The 19,071-nt window shown below is 51.8% G+C and overlaps 1 protein-coding gene across 5 annotated transcripts in view; it reads left to right on the top strand.

Annotated features, from left to right (window-relative positions):
• LOC123375041 (E3 ubiquitin-protein ligase RNF123-like) overlaps nucleotides 1–19,071 on the top strand; it is a 252,084-nt gene that overhangs the window by 112,796 nt on the left and 120,217 nt on the right. The window contains exon 36 of one of the 5 annotated variants that reach the window (XM_045025603.1): nucleotides 1,137–6,629. The exons of the other annotated variants lie outside the window; for them this stretch is intronic. Within the exon in view, the coding sequence (XP_044881538.1) occupies nucleotides 1,137–1,227 (91 nt within the window). The 3' untranslated portion in view covers nucleotides 1,228–6,629. Of the gene's footprint in view, nucleotides 1–1,136; nucleotides 6,630–19,071 lie in introns of those variants that run through there. 5 annotated transcript variants of the gene reach the window in all.

The raw sequence follows: 19,071 nt of genomic DNA, 5'->3' as shown, positions 1-19,071 counted from the left end.
CTGCCAAGCAGGACAGCCTCTCCTCCTCCTTGTCTCAGAACGCCCAGGGGCTGTGGTGCAGGCTGAATGCATGTCTGCAGGCTCTGGGTATGTATATGTGCTTCCTGCTGAGAGCCCAGCTCATGTCCAGGTGGGCCGCTCAGGCTAGCTAAGGTCCACTTGGCTTTGTCTGTAAACGCATGTGCATTCTCCCCGAATGCCTTCTGCCTCCAGCTCTGCCTTGTCGCCTGCTGGGAGCCCCCAGTTCCCATCCTCCGCATCCCACTTTCCCTCTGTGCATGTGGAACAAGTTAGTCCCTGGCTTTGCAGAGAGCAGAGCCCCATCTGGCTGGGCCACTCAGCCCTGCAGTCAGACTCGCTCTGATCCTTCTCTCAAGGACTCAAAGATGTACACAAATGCATCTAATTATATCCTATCTCCCGCGGTCCCTGCACCAGTCACACAGCCCTGAGCATGACTGTGCCAAGTGTTCAGCTCAAGGTCACTAATCAGTGGCCTTTTCTGCTTTGCAAATGCAAACAGACTTTGCTCTCCCACAGACTTCACAGAACTGCTTCTTGTTGCTGGCAGCTCTCCCTTTGGAAGGGGCTCGGCACTGTGATGGGGTGTGAGCTCCAGGGGCACCTCCCTGCCCTGGCCTCCATAGCTCCTGCCCCTACTCAGATTGCTGGACTTGTCAGCCAGAGGGAGGGACAAAGGCTTTCCTTTATGCCCACAATCAGACCCATGCAAACTTTGGGAGGGCAGCACGAAGAGCGTGGTGCTAGGGGTAAGCAGGGGCCCAGCGGAGCCTCCATAAGGGGACGTGTGAGATCCCAGCTCAATTCTCGGCAGTCGGCAAGGCTGTGGGTTGGCACTTGGTAAAACCCATCTCTGTCCTTATGTGAACCAAGCAGTTCTGACGTGGAAATCAGCAAGGCTTCCAAGCTGTGGAACCTTGGCAGGCCTCTTCTTGGGTCCCCTCTTCCTCTTCCTCACTGGCTGTCAGAAAGAAGGGTGAGCAGCAACCCCAACCATGGACACTGCTAATGCTTGAAGGGCAGGCATCATATTCCAAGCAGTGAGGCAAGCGCTGCCCCCCCCCTCCGGCCCCCCGAATAGTGCACGTCTGAGTTAAATCTCATTATTGGAGCAGGAGTGTCCAGATGCCCTTGGGGACAGTGGCCAGCAGATCAGACAGGAGATGGCCGTGTGGCAGGGCAGTGAGCAAAATGCAGCGACTGTAATCCACCCCATCCCCACCCCCCGACATCTCTGCATGGAGGCAGCTCCCCGCCATAGGACTGACCGCATACCTGGAACGCTGTGTTCATTCTCCTTTGTGCTCCAGAAGGAGGGAGTGAATTGAGGGCAGAACAGACCAACCCGCTCCATTAGCTATGGCACAGTGCTCCTCAGCCAGTGGGCCAGGGTTGTCTCTGCAGGGGTGGGGAGTTGGGCTAGCAAGGTGCAATCAGAGAAATCCCAAGTGGTATTGGTTACAGAAGGGGCTGTTTACCAGTGGGAACCATGAGGGGGGGTGCAGTGAGGTGGCTAAACTTGGAGATGGCCCAGTTCTTTGTTAGTCAGGTCCGGAGGGACTGAAACAATCCACGGGAACAGGCAGCCCAGTGGCAAACTATACTCAGTGTGCTGAATGCTAACTAACCTGTACTGGAGGGGTTACTCCCAGCAGGCCTGACTTGACTGTGAGCTCAGGGATGGGAGCTGGGTGCCATTAGAAACAGTGCTATGGAGACCTCTGCTCAATGGGCAGCTGCGGTCAGAAGAGCAAGGTATGTTCAGCTGCATAAGGAATGGGGCAGAGAACGTTCTAATTCTGGTTTGGCCTCGTCTGGATCCTGTACAGCACTGGGCACCCCATCTCTGAAAGGATATTGCAGAATTAGAGGGGCCCAGAGAAGGGCGATGGGAAAGACCCAGGGCCTGGAGAAACTCTCCTATGAAAAGCAGTTGAGAAGATGGGGATTGTTATCTTAAAGAGGAGAGATGATAGTCTATCAAATACTGACTAGTCTGAGGGTCATCAAGAGCATCTCTTGTCAATGGCACCTAGTGCGTGAACAAGGGGACATTCAATTCAGTTCAATTCAATTCAAAATCTGATTAAAGGAAACAGTTGTTGACACAATGTGTAACTGACCTGTGGAACTCTCTGCCACTGGAAGTTGTTGAGGCCAAGAACTTGGGAAGATTCGGTAGAGAATTAGACATTAATACAGCTAAGCAAAATATCCAGAACTGTCATAGTGAGCGCTAATGAGAGTAGTGGAAGGGAGGTAACCCTCCTGCAACAGGGTTTAAGTAGTCCTCAGCTATTAGAGATGAGGATGAGAATATCTTTGGAGTAGATTGTGACCAGTCTGCTACTGTGGGTTCTTACATCTTCCTCTGAAGCACCTGGGGCTGGGCACTGTTGCAGACAGGAGACTGGGCGGCGTGGACCTCAGCTCTGATCCCATCTGGCAATTCCTGTGTTCCTGAAAATATCAGGGAAAGTTCCTTGCACTGTGGCTTGTTTAGTCAGGAAAACATCTCCCCCAGGGCCGGGATTGGAGCCCTGTTGCTTGGGGCATTTATGGTTAGGCTAGTCCTGGCCAGGCCCAGAGGGACCTTATAGAGCTCTTCCATCGCTGCGTGATTTTGTTTGCCTGTTGTTTGGTCCATAAAACCCTGCACTCGCTTGTCTGCGGGGGAGATTCCCGGGCTGGCACTCTCCTGTTTCAGAGCTCAGGCGGCTGCAGCCAGGGCTGGAATACTCAATGGGCCGCTGTTGCACTCTGGCCCATGCTTTGGCTCCTCTTGGAGTACAGGGGCCTGGAACCCACTCCCATGACTGAATTGCCCTGAGCTGGAGGGTGGTGCACTGGCCAAGTAAGAGGAGAGTTCAGAAGGTGCCTGACAGGAGGGGGCCTGGAGCCAGGCAGACTCAGCTAGTGTCTGTGTGTAGCATCAGAGAGCAGTCCAGTTACCCCAGCAACGCATTGCCATGGGGCAGGAGGCGACAAGGCATCTCATTACAGACTTTCTCTGGTGGGGTGAGCCCCCTGGAGCCAAGAGAGGAGCGTTTCCCAGGCAGAGCTGATGAGCGGACCTGCTCTGCACATCATCCTATTTCAGGGCTGGACAGAGTGGGCTCGAGAGAAGCACTGCAGTATTTAATACCTCAGGTCACGCTGGTGTTAATTGTGGTGAGTCACAGCTCTCCCTGGGTGGTTGTTACCACATGACTTCCCAATGCTTCCCGGAGGGGGAAGGCAGAAAGGGATGGATCTAACTACCAGTGTTCAAGTGTGGGGTGCATTCTCTGCAAAGAGAACCTGAGGCTTGTTTGACCGGAGCACAAGTCCCCTCTGCTTTGGCTGGGCAGGCCACTTAGCACTTTGGAGACCTGGATTCCAGTTTGCTTGAAATCACTAGGAAAGCTGAGTTTGGCCCCATGTAATTCTTCCTGAATGTCAAGTTCAGCACCAGCATTTTGTAATGGGACAATCTCATGGTGAAGAGTAACGAGGGGCTGAGAGTTGGATTGAGGGGTACTGACAGCTGTGTTGGGGGAAGCCCAGGCTAGGATAGCAGAGACTGCAGTGCCAGGCCAGGATTTGTCAGCAGAGCTGTGGGGAGCCCTGCTCGGTGCGCCCCTGCCTTAGGCTTGGTTCTAGTTATTGTTGATCTGTTTTCACTAGCACAGAAATGTTCTAATGAGAACAATTGAGAGGCAGGGCTGGCTGCAGTAGGGCTGCCTGCAGTGGGCCAGTGGGAAGGGATTAAATGTAATCCCTCCTGGAGCAGCTTTAAGGAAGGGCCCCGCCACACCTGACTCCCCTGCCCTGCCAGTTCGGACCCTCTCCCATAGTGGGACAGCAGAGGGAATGGGCCACAGGTTGGTGCGGGGGTGCCTTGTTTCCTTTCCCTCGGAGGCAGCCTGGCAAGGGTTGGGGCTGGAGGCAGGGCGCTGGCAGCAAGGGGCAGAGATCAGGGACTCTAATGAATCCAACAGCTGCCCGTGCTGGTGAGAAGCCATGCCCTGGTGTCCAGCAGGGGCCAGCACACCACCTGGGATAGACCATAAGACTTCTGTTGCCTGGCCCATAGGAGTCCCGCTCCACCAAGTTGGGGAGGTGGCTGCTCTGCGTGGAGTGAGACTGTTGCAGAGATTCCCTGTTTGCAATGCTGAGTGCCAGCAGCATCTGTGCCCACCATGCAGCAGTGGCTAGCTGACCCGCACCCTCCCCTTAATTCTGAATCAAGGGCTGAGAAGCTGAGTGCCCTGGCATGTATCTGTGTCTCCAGCATGGCTTCCGGTGCCAGGCCACATGCCCTTCCCCACACTAGGCAGAGCTGCTTCTAGGAACTGGAATAGGCCTGGCTGGCATGACAGCAGCTGCCATTCGCACATGTTGATATCTCCTGCTTTTCCTCTGGCTGGCGTATTGGTGCAGGGTAGCTGGGTGGTGTGCTTCAGGGCCCCCACCCTGGGCATCACCATCTCCCGCTGTTCCCACCTTGGCGTGCTGCTGGCCACCATGAGTCTGTCCCAGAGCTCGGACTCAGTGCCATGGGCAGCCTGGTCCAGAGCTGGAGTGCTGGGCAGCAATGGCATGGGGAGAGGCATGGGCAGGGGTCCCAGGGGCTAATTTGGAGCCAGGTCCTAGACACACATGGACTTGCAGTGTGGGGGCCAGGAGGCAGAACAGCCCCAGGTATTGGTCCAAGCCGCTGAGCCTGTGGCAGTCTCATGCCTGTGTGTGTCTGCTGAGTAACTGAGCTGATGTTCTACTGAGCAGCCCTTGGAGGGAGCTGAGAGGAATAGCATTGGCAGGAGGTAGAGCTTGTGTAGTGACACTGGCAAGAGCCAGCACAGCTCCAGGACAGCCTCCTTCTCAGTGCTGTGTGGGTCACCACAAGCTGCTCAGACACCTGATCGTGGGTGCTTGCACCTCCACCCCCTCTCCTTCCCCCCGCAACTGGGCTGCCCAGAGGCCCTGGATCTGGGCGCTCACCCCACCTGCAGGCAGGCTGGGGTTGCTGGTTTTCTCATTCCCCTCTGACTCTGGATGGATTTCTGACACCCATGTGATAGGACACAAGTTATACCATGTTCCTTACCAAAGTTCCCTGAGAAATAGAGCCGTGCCCCTAGGGATGCCTCTGGGCGTGGCAGTGCCATCTCAGCATGAAGGAGATGGGCTGGGGGCACCTGCCTGGCAGCTCTGCCATTGGAATTCTGGAAGGGGGATGAACAGGTCCCCTTGCCCCTCCCAGATGGCAGGGCTGTTGGTGGGCCCAGCACTGGCCCCAGCTGGGGGTCTCTGTGGCACAGCATTTTGGGGGGCATGGGTGGTGCAGCAGAGCACTCAGCGCCCCTGCAGGACTTAGCCAGAAATGCTGCTTGCTGGGCTGCAGCATCTCTCCTTGTCCTCCCCTCCTAGGAGGTGGATTGCAGAGGCGACTCTGCAGCTGCACCCTAGCTCCTTGGCCTTTGCTTGCACCAATTGTGTTCAGGCTGTTGTGAGCTCTTCTGCATCTGTGTGTCCCCCTTTACATGCCCCACCAAGACTGTGCAGATGCTGAGGCAGCGATGCTCTCTGGGCTGCCTCCCTGCCCAGCCGCAGCCCCAGGGAGCCTGGGGAGCCCTGGAGGTGATCTGAGCTGCTTTCTGAAGGGGTGCCCTTGACAGATAAGCCCTGCTCCCAGCTGCCTAGCCTTTGCTGTGCCGGGGATGGGCTCCCCCTACCCCCCAAAGCTCCAGCACCTCTAGGAACACACAGGTGCAGCCAGGGTGGAGAGAACCGAGGTGTCCCCGGCCTGCTTGGGGTGGGTCTGTCTAACCTCCAGACAGCCCTTCCAGGCTCTCCCATCCCTTGGCAAGAAAGCTGGCATCTGCCCCTCAGGAGGGCTAATGAGTGTTGGGATACCCGGGGCAGAGCTGGCCTGGGTGCTATAGTGCCAGTCAGCACAGATGGGGAATGCGGGCGTGGTTGGGGCTTTTTAGGCACTGGCTATCCAATTGTCTTCTCATGGGGTGCTCTGTATGTTAGCAGCCATTGCTGGCATGTCACGAGAGGCAGCCACAGGGTCTGGGTTTGATTGGGGGGCAGAGCTGCCCTCCCACTGGCAAGAACAGCTGGAGCTAGCCCTGCAAACTAGGAGCTTACATCAGAATGAGGCAGGAGCCAGCTCCCCGGGCATTGGTGAGGTGGCATCTGCCCAGGTGGGAGACAGGCAGGACAGGACAGTCTCTGCTCCAGGGAGTCTGAGCCAGAGTGCAAAGGGGTAGAGCTGAGGCAGCTGCATTACTTGTGTTTGTGTGAGAGAGAATTTGGCTTTCATGGCTCCACTGGTAACCTCCCTCCAGTCCAATAATTCTCCTTTCACTATGGCCCGTTGCCTTCTCTCCTTAGCCAGTTCCTTATTGGCTTTCCAATGCTTATGCTGATCCCCATCTTCTCTCATTTAATAATAATTTCCCATGTGGTACTGTGTCAACTGCTTTACTGGAGTCCAAGTATATTAGAATCAGTTATTCTATATTCTGGCTGTATTTCAAAGAAACCTTATTGAGGTTGCAGGAACAAACCATCCCGATGTGTAGGAAGAAAAGTAAATATGGCAGGCGACCAGCTTGGCTTAACAGTGAAATCCTTGCTCGTCTTAAACACAAAAGAACAGCTTACAAGAAGTGGAAGATTGGACAAATAACCAGGGAGGAGTATAAAAGTATTGTTCAGGCATGCAGGTGTGAAATCAGGAAGGCCAAATCACACTTGGAGTTGCAGCTAGCCGGAGATGTTAGGAGTAACAAGAAGGGTTTCTTTAAGTATGTTAGCAACAGGAAGAAAGTCAAGGAAAGTGTGGGCCCCTTGCTGAATGAGGGAGGGAACCTAGTGACAGAGGATGTGGAGAAAGCTAGTGTACTCAATGCTTTTTTTGCCTCTGTCTTCACAGACAAGGTCAGCTCCCAGACAGCTGCACTCTGCAGCACGGTATGGGGAGGAGGTGACCAGCTCTCTGTGGAGAAAGAAGTAGTTCGGGGCTATTTAGGAAAGCTGGACGAGCACAAGTCCATGGGGCCGGATGCGCTGCATCCGAGGGTGCTAAAGGAGTTGGCCGATGAGATTGCAGAGCCATTGGCCATTATCTTTGAAAAATCATGGCGATCGGGGGAGGTCCCGGATGACTGGAAAAAAGCTAATGTAGTGCCCATCTTTAAAAAAGGGAAGAAGGAAGATCCAGGGAACTACAGGCCAGTCAGTCTCACCTCAGTCCCTGGAAAAATCATGGAACAGGTCCTCAAGGAATCAATCCTGAACCACTTAAAAGAGGGGAAAGTGATCAGGAACAGTCAGCATGGATTCACCAAGGGCAAGTCATGCCTGACTAACCTAATTGCCTTCTATGACGAGATAACCGGCTCTGTGGATGAGGGGAAAGCAGTGGATGTGCTATTTCTGGACTTTAGCAAAGCTTTTGATACAGTCTCCCACAGTATTCTTGCCAGCAAGTTAAAGAAGTATGGGCTGGATGAATGGACGGTAAGGTGGATAGAAAACTGGCTAGATGGTCGGGCTCAACGGGTAGTGATCAATGGTTCCATGTCTAGTTGGCAGCCGGTATCAAGTGGAGTGCCCCAAGGGTCAGTGCTGGGGCCGGTTTTATTCAATATCTTCATTAACGATCTGGAGGATGGTGTGGACTGCACCCTTAGCAAGTTTGCAGATGACACTAAACTGGGAGGAGTGGTTGATACGCTGGAGGGTAGGGCTAGGATACAGAGGGACCTAGACAAATTAGAGGATTGGGCCAAAAGAAATATGATGAGGTTCAACAAGGACAAGTGCAGAGTCCTGCACTTAGGACGGAAGAATCCCATGCACTGCTACAGACTAGGGACCGAATGGCTGGGCAGCAGTTCTGCAGAAAAGGACCTAGGGGTTACGGTGGACGAAAAGCTGAATATGAGTCAACAGTGTGCCCTTGTTGCCAAGAAGGCTAATGGCATTTTGGGTTGTATAAGTAGGGGCATTTCCAGCAGGTCAAGGGATGTGATCATTCCCCTCTACTCAGCACTGGTGAGGCCTCATTTGGAGTACTGTGTCCAGTTTGGGGCCCCACACTACAAGAAGGATGTGGATAAATTGGAGAGAGTCCAGCGGAAGGCAACAAAAATGATTAGGGGGCTGGAGCACATGACTTATGAGGAGAGGCTGAGGGAACTGGGATTGTTTAGTCTGCAGAAGAGAAGAATGAGGGGGGATTAGATAGCTGCTTTCAACTACCTGAAAGGGGGTTCCAAAGAGGATGGATCTAGACTGTTCTCAGTGGTAGAAGATGACAGAACAAGGAGTAATGGTCTCAAGTTGCAGAGGGGGAGGTTTAGGCTGGATATTAGGAAAAACTTTTTCACTAGTAGGGTGGTGAAGAACTGGAATGGGTTACCTAGGGAGGTAGTGGAATCTCCTTCCTTAGAGGTTTTTAAGGTCAGGCTTGACAAAGCCCTGGCTGGGATGATTTAGTTGGGTTTGGTCCTGCTTTGAGCAGGGGGTTGGACTAGATGACCTCCTGAGGTCCCTTCCAACCCTGAGATTCTATGATTCTTCGAGTGCTGGTCCCCATGTGTATTCCACATATGGGTATGCATGTGCTCACGTACCTCAGATCAGAGATTTGTAGCATGTAGGGTCCATTGGTCCATGCATGCCTCGTGCTCCCAGCCGAGGGCATAAAGGCTGGCACAGACTGACGCCTCTCCAGTTCCTTCTTATTGCTATGTGGCCTGAGTCAGAATTCTGTGTCCCCTACGATCTTGCTCTACTTTAATACCTGTAAATGTATATTATAAATAGATTTTAGTAAGTTTAAACTTAGTTTGTCTTTTATTGTTTCTATAGTCAGTAGAGTTAGTTCAGTTTTCCCCACTTTGGGAGCTTCTTCCCCCCGGAGAAGGACTATGCCAAGTGTCCTGGGGTTTAAGAACTGTCTCCTGCCCCTGTTCCTTCTCCGTCAGCAACAAATTCCATCACTGCCTTGGGGAGGCTCATGTCACTGCCAAGTGCAGCATCTGACGCTCCTTCCCTCCTTATGCTCATGAGGGACGAGAGCTCCATCTGTGGAAGCCCTCACAGAGCAGGCCAAATGGCTCTATTTGGATCTGGGCTGGGGAGACGCCCCGTACACCAGCCTCAGACTGTGAGCAGCGCCTCTCTGAGCATAAGCTCCAGAGTAGAGGCCAAAACACATTGTCTTAAGAAACCCTCTCCCAAGAGTAGGGGACATGAATATAAGCATAAGGACAGGTCACTGTCCAGATTTGCTTCTAAGAGAAAGCATCCCTCCCCTTCATGGTCAAATTCAGGTGAGTCTTCATTTGCGGGGCCTAAGTAATTAGGCCAGCACAAACCTTCTGTCCAAGAAGGAAAGGTGTGAAGGAAGAAGGATCCAATAGTATCAGTCCTGGTTCCGTCCCACAGACCAAAAGATTGGTACCATCTGGTCTGGGAGCTCCGTGCTGGACCCCACTCTGTGTGGGATCCTCATAGCACCAGATCACTGGACACCCCAGATCCGCTAATCCCCTCCCTAGGGCTCTCAAAATACCATAAAGGACTGAAACCTTTATCTCACAGGATATTTTTGCTCTGCCCTATCCAGAGTCTCCTCTTCTATGGGGTTCAGTTGTACTTAGAGACATTTCTACCCTCAAAAAACCCACATCAAAGAAAAGTGTCTTCCCCTTCTACGTCCACAAGCTGGAGTATCTTCCCACCGCTACCAATGGCAGCGCTGGTAGAGCATGGACCCTACCTTTTCATTGAGCAAATCCAATGCTCCAGACGAGCTTCCCGGTGAGGGAAATGAGCCCAGACAGAACCCATAGGAGGCACAGAGGTGGCTGGGGTGTCAGTCTCCTCACCAGATGAGGTAATTGCTCCATCCTCCCCTTGCCTCTCCAACGACCACGCACTGTACCAGGAGCTGTTACAGAGGGCAGCAAGTGAGCTTCAGATATATCTAGAACACACAGCATAGTCTACCGAACATCCTTCAGCCCTCTGGCCCTACTAGGGTGGTCCTCCCAGTGAATGAGACCATTTTGGAACCCACCAGGTCTGTGTGGCACATCCCTGCCTCCTGTGTCCCTACCTCGAGGAGGACTGAAAAATGATATTTCATGCCAGCTAAAGGGGCAGAGATTTTATTTACTCATCCAGCACCCAACTTCCATCTAGTTTGATCTGAATTAGATCATGATCACTCAAACCAAGGTTGTCCCCTACAACCATTTCTTCTATGAGGTCCTCACTACTCACCAAAACCAAACCTAAAATGGCATCCCCTCTTGTTGGTTCTTCAACTACTTGGTGAAGAAATCCATCAGCTATCACATCCAGAAAAATCTGAGCCCTATTATTGTTAGTAGCACTTGTCCTCCAGTCTATATCTGGGAAGTTAAAGTCTCCCATGATCACACAATTCCCATTAGTGTTTACTTCATTAAAAACATTAAAGAGGTCTCTATCCATATCCAAATTAGATCCCGGCTGTCTGTAGCACACCCCAAGCACTATCTCAGAGGAGGCTCTAGTAGCTTTCTTTCTCAATGTGATTTTTGCCCAGACAGACTGTCTTATCCATTCCATCCCTTCTGCTCCCCGTATCTCCACCAGTCCTGTTTAGAGTCTTTTTACTCCCTTGTGGGAGAGAGTACTGCCTCTCCTCCTGGTGAGGCTCGCTGTCTTGCTGCTCCAACAGTCCTGGCAGCAGGGCTCCTTCTCTCTCTGCTCTGCCCCCTCCTTCCTCCCAGGGAAGGGTTTAAAAAGGTCACAGGCAGCCCTAAGTTGGAATCAGCTGATCCTAATTAACCTCAGGTAGATCCCCTCAGCTGATTCTAAGTGCTACCTTGGTAACCCTTTCTCAGCTGAACCTGATTGACCTGTAGTTGCCTCCCACTTGATAAGGAGGAGGGCCTTTTAACCCTCTGGGACTGATTCCTACCCCTCCCTTGCAGCTGTCTGTCCTGAGTTTATCACATATCCCCCCCCGCTCAACACTACAGGGTTGGGCTACTTGGGTCAGCAAACAGTGTACCCTTGAAAGGCCATCCGCATTGCCATGCTTGATTCCGGACCTATGTTGTACTCTGAAGTGGAAGGGTTGTAGCGACGGGAACCACCTTGTCACTCTCACATTTTTTTCTTTGTTTTGGTGCATCCACTTCAGAGGGGCATGGTCCGTGACAAGGGTAAACCTCCGTCCGAGTAGGTAGTAGCGAAGGCTTTCTACGGTCCACTTTACGGCCAGGCATTCCTTCTCTACTACAGCATATTTATGTTCCCTGGGCAGGAGTTTCCTACTGAGGAACAGGACTGGGTGTTCTTCCGCTCCAACCATTTGTGAAAGAACCGCTCCCAACCCAACCTCAGAGGCATCCATTTGCAAGATAAACCCAGCAGAGGGCGGTCTGCAGATCTGCAAAAGCCTCCTCAGCTGCGCTAGACCATCTTACTATGTCCGGGCCACGGGCTTTCATTAGGTCTGTTAGTGGGCGTGCCCTGGTGGCGAAGTGCGGGATGAACCTCCTGTAGTACCCAACCAGCCCCAGGAATGCTCTGACCTGTTTCTTCCAGACTGGTCGGGGCCAATTCTGTATTGCCTCTAACTTGTTGAGTTGGGGCTTCACCACGCCTCTCCCCACTATATACCCAAGGTATTTGGCTTCTGCTAGCCCAATTGCGCATTTGGAGGGATTTGCAGTCAGCCCCGCCTTCCTCAAGGTGTCCAGGACTGCTTCCACCTTCCCCAAGTGTGTCTCCCAATCTGGACTATGTATAATGACGTCATCAAGATAGGCGGCTGCATACTTGTCATGTGGATGCAACAGTTTGTCCATGAGCCGTTGGAAAGTTGCAGGAGCCCCATGTAAACCAAAAGGGAGGACAGTGTATTGATACAGTCCCTCTGGTGTTGAAAAGGCCGTCTTCTCTTTGTCGGGCTTGGCCAAGGGAATTTGCCAATAACCCTTAGTCAGGTCAAGGGTGGACAAAAATCGTGCTTTCCCCAGTCAGTCAATTAACTCATCTATCCGGGGTATAGGGTGCGCATCAAATTGGGACACCTCGTTCAGTTTCCGGAAGTCATTGCAAAACCTCATACTGCCATACTAGGACCACTGGGCTTGATCATTGGCTATGAGACTCTTCAATGACCCCTAACTTCAACATTTTCCTGACTTCTGTCTTGATCTCTTCTCTTTGTGCCTCCGGGATCCGGTATGGCTTGACATTCACCTTCAATCCAGGCTCTGTGAGGATGTGATGGTGAACCTCAGTAGTCCTGCCTGGCTTTTCTGAGAACACGTCCTGGTTGCATTTGATCATATTGATCACCTCAGTTCGTTGGTCAGGGGTCAATTCTGGGGATATTCCCACTTGGCCAGGTGGGTTGCTCTTGGGAGGAGGTAACCCTAGAGTGACCACATGAGCTTCTCTGTCTTGCCAAGGTTTCAACAGGTTTATGTGATAGATTTGTTTCAGCTTCTGGCGTCCAGGCTGTCAGACCTTGTAATCGACCTCTCCAATGGCTTCTATTATCTCGTATGGCCCCTGCCATCTGGCCAGGAGCTTGCTCTCCGCTGTGGGTACAAGCACCATTACCCGATCTCCCACCTGGAATTTTCGGATCGTCGCTTGGTGATTGTAGTATGTTTGTTGGGCCCCTTGCGCCCTCTCCATGTGTTCCCGCACTATGGGGGTGACTTGGGCCATCCTGTCTTTCATCTGCAGCACATGCTCGATGAGGTTTCTCCCTGGGTTCGGCTGTTCTTCCCAATTTTTTTTGGCAATGTCCAGTATGCCGTGGGGGTGGCGACCATATAACAGTTCGAATGGGGAAAACCCAGTTGAAGTCTGAGGCACCTCCCTTATCACAAACATTAGGTACGGTAGCAGGGTGTCCCAGTTCTTCCCATCCCGGCTCACCACCTTTTGTATCATGTTCTTCAATGTTCTATTAAAACGCTCGACGAGGCCATCGGTCTGCGGATGATAGACTGATGTCCTTAGGGTCCGTATGTGGTAGCATTGCACATAGATTCTTCATTAATTTAGACACAAAGGGGGTTCCTTGATCCGTCAGGATCTCTTTGGGTATTCCCATTCTAGCAAAAATTTGGATTAATTCTTTAGCTATGGTCTTGGACGTAGTGTTCCATAGAGGAATGGCCTCGGGGTATCGGGTGGCATAATCTAGCACCACCAGTATGTGCTGATGACCTCGGGCTGATTTTTCTAGCGGCCCTACTAGGTCCATAGCTATTCGCTCAAAGGGGACTTCAATAATCGGCAGAGGTACCAAAGGTGCCCTTAAGCGTGGTCGGGGCCCATGTAATTGGCATTCCGGACAGGAGGCACAATATCGTCGGACCGCCGCATATATTCTAGGCCAAAAAAACCTCTGCAGAATTCGATCCAGGGTTTTATCCATCCCTAGATGTCTCCCGAAAAGATGGCTGTGGGCTAGCTCCATCACGCCCCTCTGATGTTTCTGTGGTACTAGGAGCTGTTCCACGACTTGCTCTTGGATACGGACTACTCTGTATAGCAGATACTTCTTGATCATATAATACGGCCCTGGGCCCTTGGCTCTTCCTTCCACAGGGACCCCATTCACCTCAACTACTTCTTTGCGAATATTATTATATACTGGATCATTGGCCTGATCCTGTCCAAAATTCTCTAGTGAAGGTCCAATTTGCCCAAACTCAGGGGGTTCTATTTTCCCCTCCCCCTCGAGGGAGGTCCCTGGGGAACTGGGCCCGGCTGCTGGCTCACCGTCCTCCTGTCTAGTCCCCTTGTCAGTCGGGCCAACTCTTTCCCCTACAAGTATAGGCTTCTGGTTCTGGGTCAAGATTCTCATTCGTCTCCTCTTATCTGCCCTCCTTTCTCGCCGAGTCTTCCTGGTCTTCCCAGGGGGCAAGAATAAATCCTGGGCAAATTCATGGAAGGCCAGGGGGTTGCTAACTATCGAGGCCATCCCATTGCTCTCTGGGTTGTTATCTTCTTCTGACTCCCCTCCAGGGAGTAGACTGCCAAACCCTGGGAAGTCTCGTCCTATGAGGACTGGGTAGGGGAGTTTTGGGACCACCCCCACCGTCACCTTAGTGGGGTTTCCCAGGACCTCTATTTTTACTGGGATGGTTGGGTAGTAATTGACATCCCCATGGCAGGGCCGGCTCTAGACCCCAGCGCGCCAAGCACGCGCGTGGGGCGGCATTTTCCCAGGAGGGCGGCAGGCGGGTGCAGCGGACCTTCCGCAGCCATGCCTGCGGGAGGTCCACCGGAGCTGCCGGACCAGTGGACCTCCCGCAGGCATGACTGCGGAGGGTCTGCTGGTCCCGCGGCTCGGGTAGACCTCCCGCAGGCATGACTGCGGAGGGTCTGCTGGTCCCGCGGCTCGGGTGGACCTCCCGCAGGCATGCCTGCGGAAGCTCCACTGGAGCCGCGGGACCAGCGCACCCTCCACTGGCACGTCCCCGGGAGCTGCGGGACCGGCGCCCGGCAGCGCGCCCCCTGAGGCATGCCGCCCTGCTTGGGGCGGCCGGATTACTAGAGCCGCCCCTGCCCCATGGACACAGGATATTCCTGTGCGCTTGGCCCGGGATAGTTGATCATACCCGACCAGCTTTCCCGAGACCAGCATGACTGCACTTTCTGAGTCTACTAACGCGGTGGTCTTTATACCATTCATTTTAACTCGCCTAGTATATCTATGAGGGACCATCGCTATCCCTACTAGATTTATCAGGTCACATGGCTCTTCTAGATTTCCCAGGTCACATTGCATGGACTCCTCTAGGTTTGAGCACTGAGCAGCTATATACCCTATCTCTCCACATGCATAACATCAGTACCCTGCTCGGGGCAGCCCCTTATTTTTCAGGCTGTGAGGCTGTCATGGTCTCACCCTCACTTGAAACTGGGGGGTTTCAAGTTGAGGACCAGCATGTATCCCCCCACCCTAAAATCCTAGGGTAGGTCCCCTTTTTGCCCCCACCACCCGGTCAATTTACGTGGGCTGGGACACCCCTGTTTTCCCCCCTCCTCTTTCCAAAGGCGTTCCCTGGGGAAACACAGATCAACTCACAGAGGGAGAAACCTTCCCGTCTCCTCCCTCCCCTCTCTGCCCGGAGATAAGCTTGTCTCACCACCGAGAGATAGTTTCTTAGCCCCCTCCCCCTGTATCCACAGTAGAAGGGATTTAATCAAATCTTTATAGAAAGAATTTATTAAAAGGAAAACAAGAAAATACACAGTCTCTATGAATCCAAGCTGGACATTCATAGGGTATAACCTTACTAATTTCTGGAGAGAATCTTCTCTCCTTCTCAGTACAAACAATACAGGCAGAATTAAGAATAATCAATAACAAACACACAGAATTGCAAACATAGGATTATTAGATGGGGACACAAAGTACCTTTCTAATACTCACTATCTTGACTAGAAGAAATTAGTTCAGAAAGATGGAAACTTGTAGAAGACTTGATTAAACATCTGGACCCTTGTAACTCCAAACGGCTAAGAACAACACACACAAGAACAGAGAGAAAAAGTTCCCTCCTAGGAATTTTAAATTCTCTTCCCTGATTGGTCCTCAGGTCAGGTGTTCACCAGGTACTATGTGTTAACCCTTTGCAGGTGGAAACTTAACCCTTAACTAACTATTTATGACACGCCCCCCAAATCGCCAACAGTGGGATCCACTGGCGGTGATTTCCTCCTAGAACTGTAAAACAAACAGAGTAATAAAACACATGCACTATTACATAGACTACTAAGCATGAAAACATGTTAAGAACACTTTTTAGCCACTTGATTCTGGGAAACTTTCACGAGAGAGTGCATCAGCAACTTTGTTGGAAGCTCCTGAAATGTGTTGAATGTCAAAGTCAAAGTCTTGGAGAGCTAAGCTCCAGCGGAGAAGTTTCTTGTTGTTTCCCTTGTTGGCGTGAAGCCACTTTAGTGCAGCATGGTCAGTTTGTAGCTGGAACTGCCGGCCCCAAACGTATGGGTGTAGCTTTTCCAGGGTATACACAATGGTGTAACATTCCTTTTCACTGATGGACCAGTGGCTTTCCCTCTCAGACAGCTTCTTGCTGAGAAACACGACAGGATGGAAGTTGTGATCCGGTCCTTCCTGCATTAGAACCGCTCCTACCCCGCGTTCAGATGCATCGGTGGTAACTAGGAAGGGTTTGTCAAAGTCCGGGGCCCTTAATACAGGGTCAGACATGAGTATCGCCTTAAGCTGGGTAAAGGCTTTCTGACACTCATCAGTCCACTTAACTGCATTTGGCTGGGTTTTCCTGGTCAGATCAGTTAGTGGGGCAGCGATTTGGCTGTAGTGTGGTACAAATCGCCTGTAATATCCGGCCAAACCTAAGAAGGATTGGACCTGTTTCTTTGACCTTGGGACAGGCCACTGTTGGATAGCCTCCACCTTGGCCTGTAGGGGGTTGATGGTTCCTTGACCCACCTGGCCTATTTGACACTTTTTGGCCTTAACAGTTAGTCCTGCCTGCCTGATGCGCTCAAAAACCATTTTCAAATGTTCTAGGTGTTCGGGCCATGAATCAGAAAAAATGGCCACATCATCGAGGTATGCAACTGCACAGTCTCCCAATCCCACTAGTAGACCATCCACCAGCCTTTGGAAGGTGGCAGGTGCATTCCACAGTCCGAACGGAAGCACATTAAACTCATACACCCCTGCATGGGTGATGAAGGCAGATTTTTCCTTGGCGGGTTCATCTAGTGGTACTTGCCAGTACCCCTTGGTTAAGTCAATGGTAGAGATGAACTGGGCACTTCCCAACTTTTCCAATAGCTCATCAGTGCGTGGCATTGGATAGTTGTTTGGACGAGTTACAGCATTTAGCTTACGGTAGTCCACGCAAAAGCGTATTTCCCCATCTGGTTTGGGAACCAGAACCACTGGAGATGCCCATGCACTGGTAGAAGGGCGGATGATACCCATCTCCAACATGTTCTCAATCTCCTTTTTAATAGCAACTTTGGCATGAGGTGACAACCGGTAGGGTGGGGTTCTAATCGGGTGAGCATTACCTGTGTCAATGGAGTGGCAGGTTTGCTCAGTCCGTCCTGGGTTGGCTGAGAACAAGGTGTCGAATTGAGTGCACAGCTCCTTGATCTGTTGCCGCTGTAGACGTTGCAGGGTTGTGGAGAGGGTCACCTCTTCCACACCACCATTTCTTTGACCTTCGTAGTAGACACCGTCAGGCCACTCGGTGTCATCTCCTTCCTGGACTGTAAACTGACAGACCTGTAATTCTCTGGGATAAAAGGGCTTTAGAGAGTTAACATGAAACACTTTAGGCTTTAAAGAGGAATCAGGAAATGCTATGAGGTAGTTAACAGCTCCCAGGCGCTCCTGGACCATGTATGGTCTTCCCAGGACGCTTCCATCTTATGGGCCTGTTGCGCCTTCAAGACCATGATCTGGTCTCCAACCTTGAAGGAACGCTCTCTGGTGTGTCTATCATACCAGACCTTTTGCTCCGCTTGAGCATCCTTTAAGTTCTCTCGAGCAAGGGACCAAGAGTCTCGGAGGGTGTTTTGAAGGTTGCCTACAAAGTCCAGAATGTTAGTTCCTGGAGGAGGCGTAAACCCCTCCCATTGCTGCTTTACCAGCTGTAATGGCCCCTTAACCTCATGGCCATACACCAGCTCGAACGGTGAGAATCCTAACTGGGATGTGGAACAGCCCTGTAGGCAAACAGCAACTGCTGTAACACTAGATCCCAATCATTGGAGTGTTCATTTACGAATTTCCGGGTCATGGCCCCCAAAGTTCCATTGAACCTTTCCACTAGGCCATTAGTTTGGTGATGGTACGGGGTGGCAACCAAGTGATGCACCCCATGAGTTTCCCTCAGGTCTTTCATGGTCCCTGATAGGAAATTTGTTCCCAAATCTGTAAAAATGTCAGAGGGCCAACCCACCCTGGTAAAAATGTCAGTTAAGGCCTGGCACACAGTTTTAGCCCTGGTGTTGCCTAGAGCTACTGCTTCCGGCCATCTGGTAGCAAAGTCCACAAAAGTCAGTATGTACTGCTTTCCTCTGGAGGTCTTCTTTGGGAAAGGACCCATAATATCCACAGCTACTCGCTGAAATGGGACCTCAATTATGGGAAGTGGTTGGAGAGGGGCCTTGACCTGGTCTTGGGGTTTTCCTACCGTTTGGCATACCTTACAAGACCGGACGTAAGTGGCTACCGCCTTGCCCATCCCCTCAAGTCTTCTACAAGTTTCCATCTTTCTAATACTCACTATCTTGACTAGAAGAAATTAGTTCAGAAAGATGGAAACTTGTAGAAGACTTGATTAAACATCTGGACCCTTGTAACTCCAAACGGCTAAGAACAACACACACAAGAACAGAGAGAAAAAGTTCCCTCCTAGGAATTTTAAATTCTCTTCCCTGATTGGTCCTCAGGTCAGGTGTTCACCAGGTACTATGTGTTAACCCTTTGCAGGTGGAAACTTAACCCTTAACTAACTATTTATGACAGAGGCCTTACCCTCCGAGTCTTTCTCTCCCAGTCCCCAAGTCCCTCCGAGTACTTTGGCCACTCTTCGGCCTCTTTCCTCCCCTCCATAGTTCGGCCCGGAGCTACGGCAACTCGGGCTCTTGGTACATAGACTTGCCTCTTATCCTGGCGCCTCCCTTCCCCGGTGGTCCGAGAAAGTTCCTGCGTTGCTAGATGTCTCTCTACGAGGGCAACTAGCTCATCATAGGAGGAGGGATCATTTTGACTGACCCATCCTCGTATGTCCGGCGGTAGCCCTCTCATGTACCTGTCCACAACTATGGTTTCCACGACTTCCTGCGGCCGGTGGGTCTCAGGGCGCAGCCACTTCCTGGCTAGATGGATCAGGTCAAACAGCTGGGACCTCAGGGCTTTGTTGACTCAGTATTTCCACCCATGGAACCGCTGTGCCCTTATAGCTGTCGTCACACCAGACCTCGCCAGGATCTCCGCCTTTAGCTGGG

Source organism: Mauremys mutica, chromosome 7, assembly GCF_020497125.1.
Source record: "Mauremys mutica isolate MM-2020 ecotype Southern chromosome 7, ASM2049712v1, whole genome shotgun sequence".
NCBI lineage: Eukaryota > Metazoa > Chordata > Testudines > Geoemydidae > Mauremys > Mauremys mutica.
Note: the sequence above shows the minus strand (reverse complement) of the source record. Positions and strands in the feature narration are given on the sequence as shown.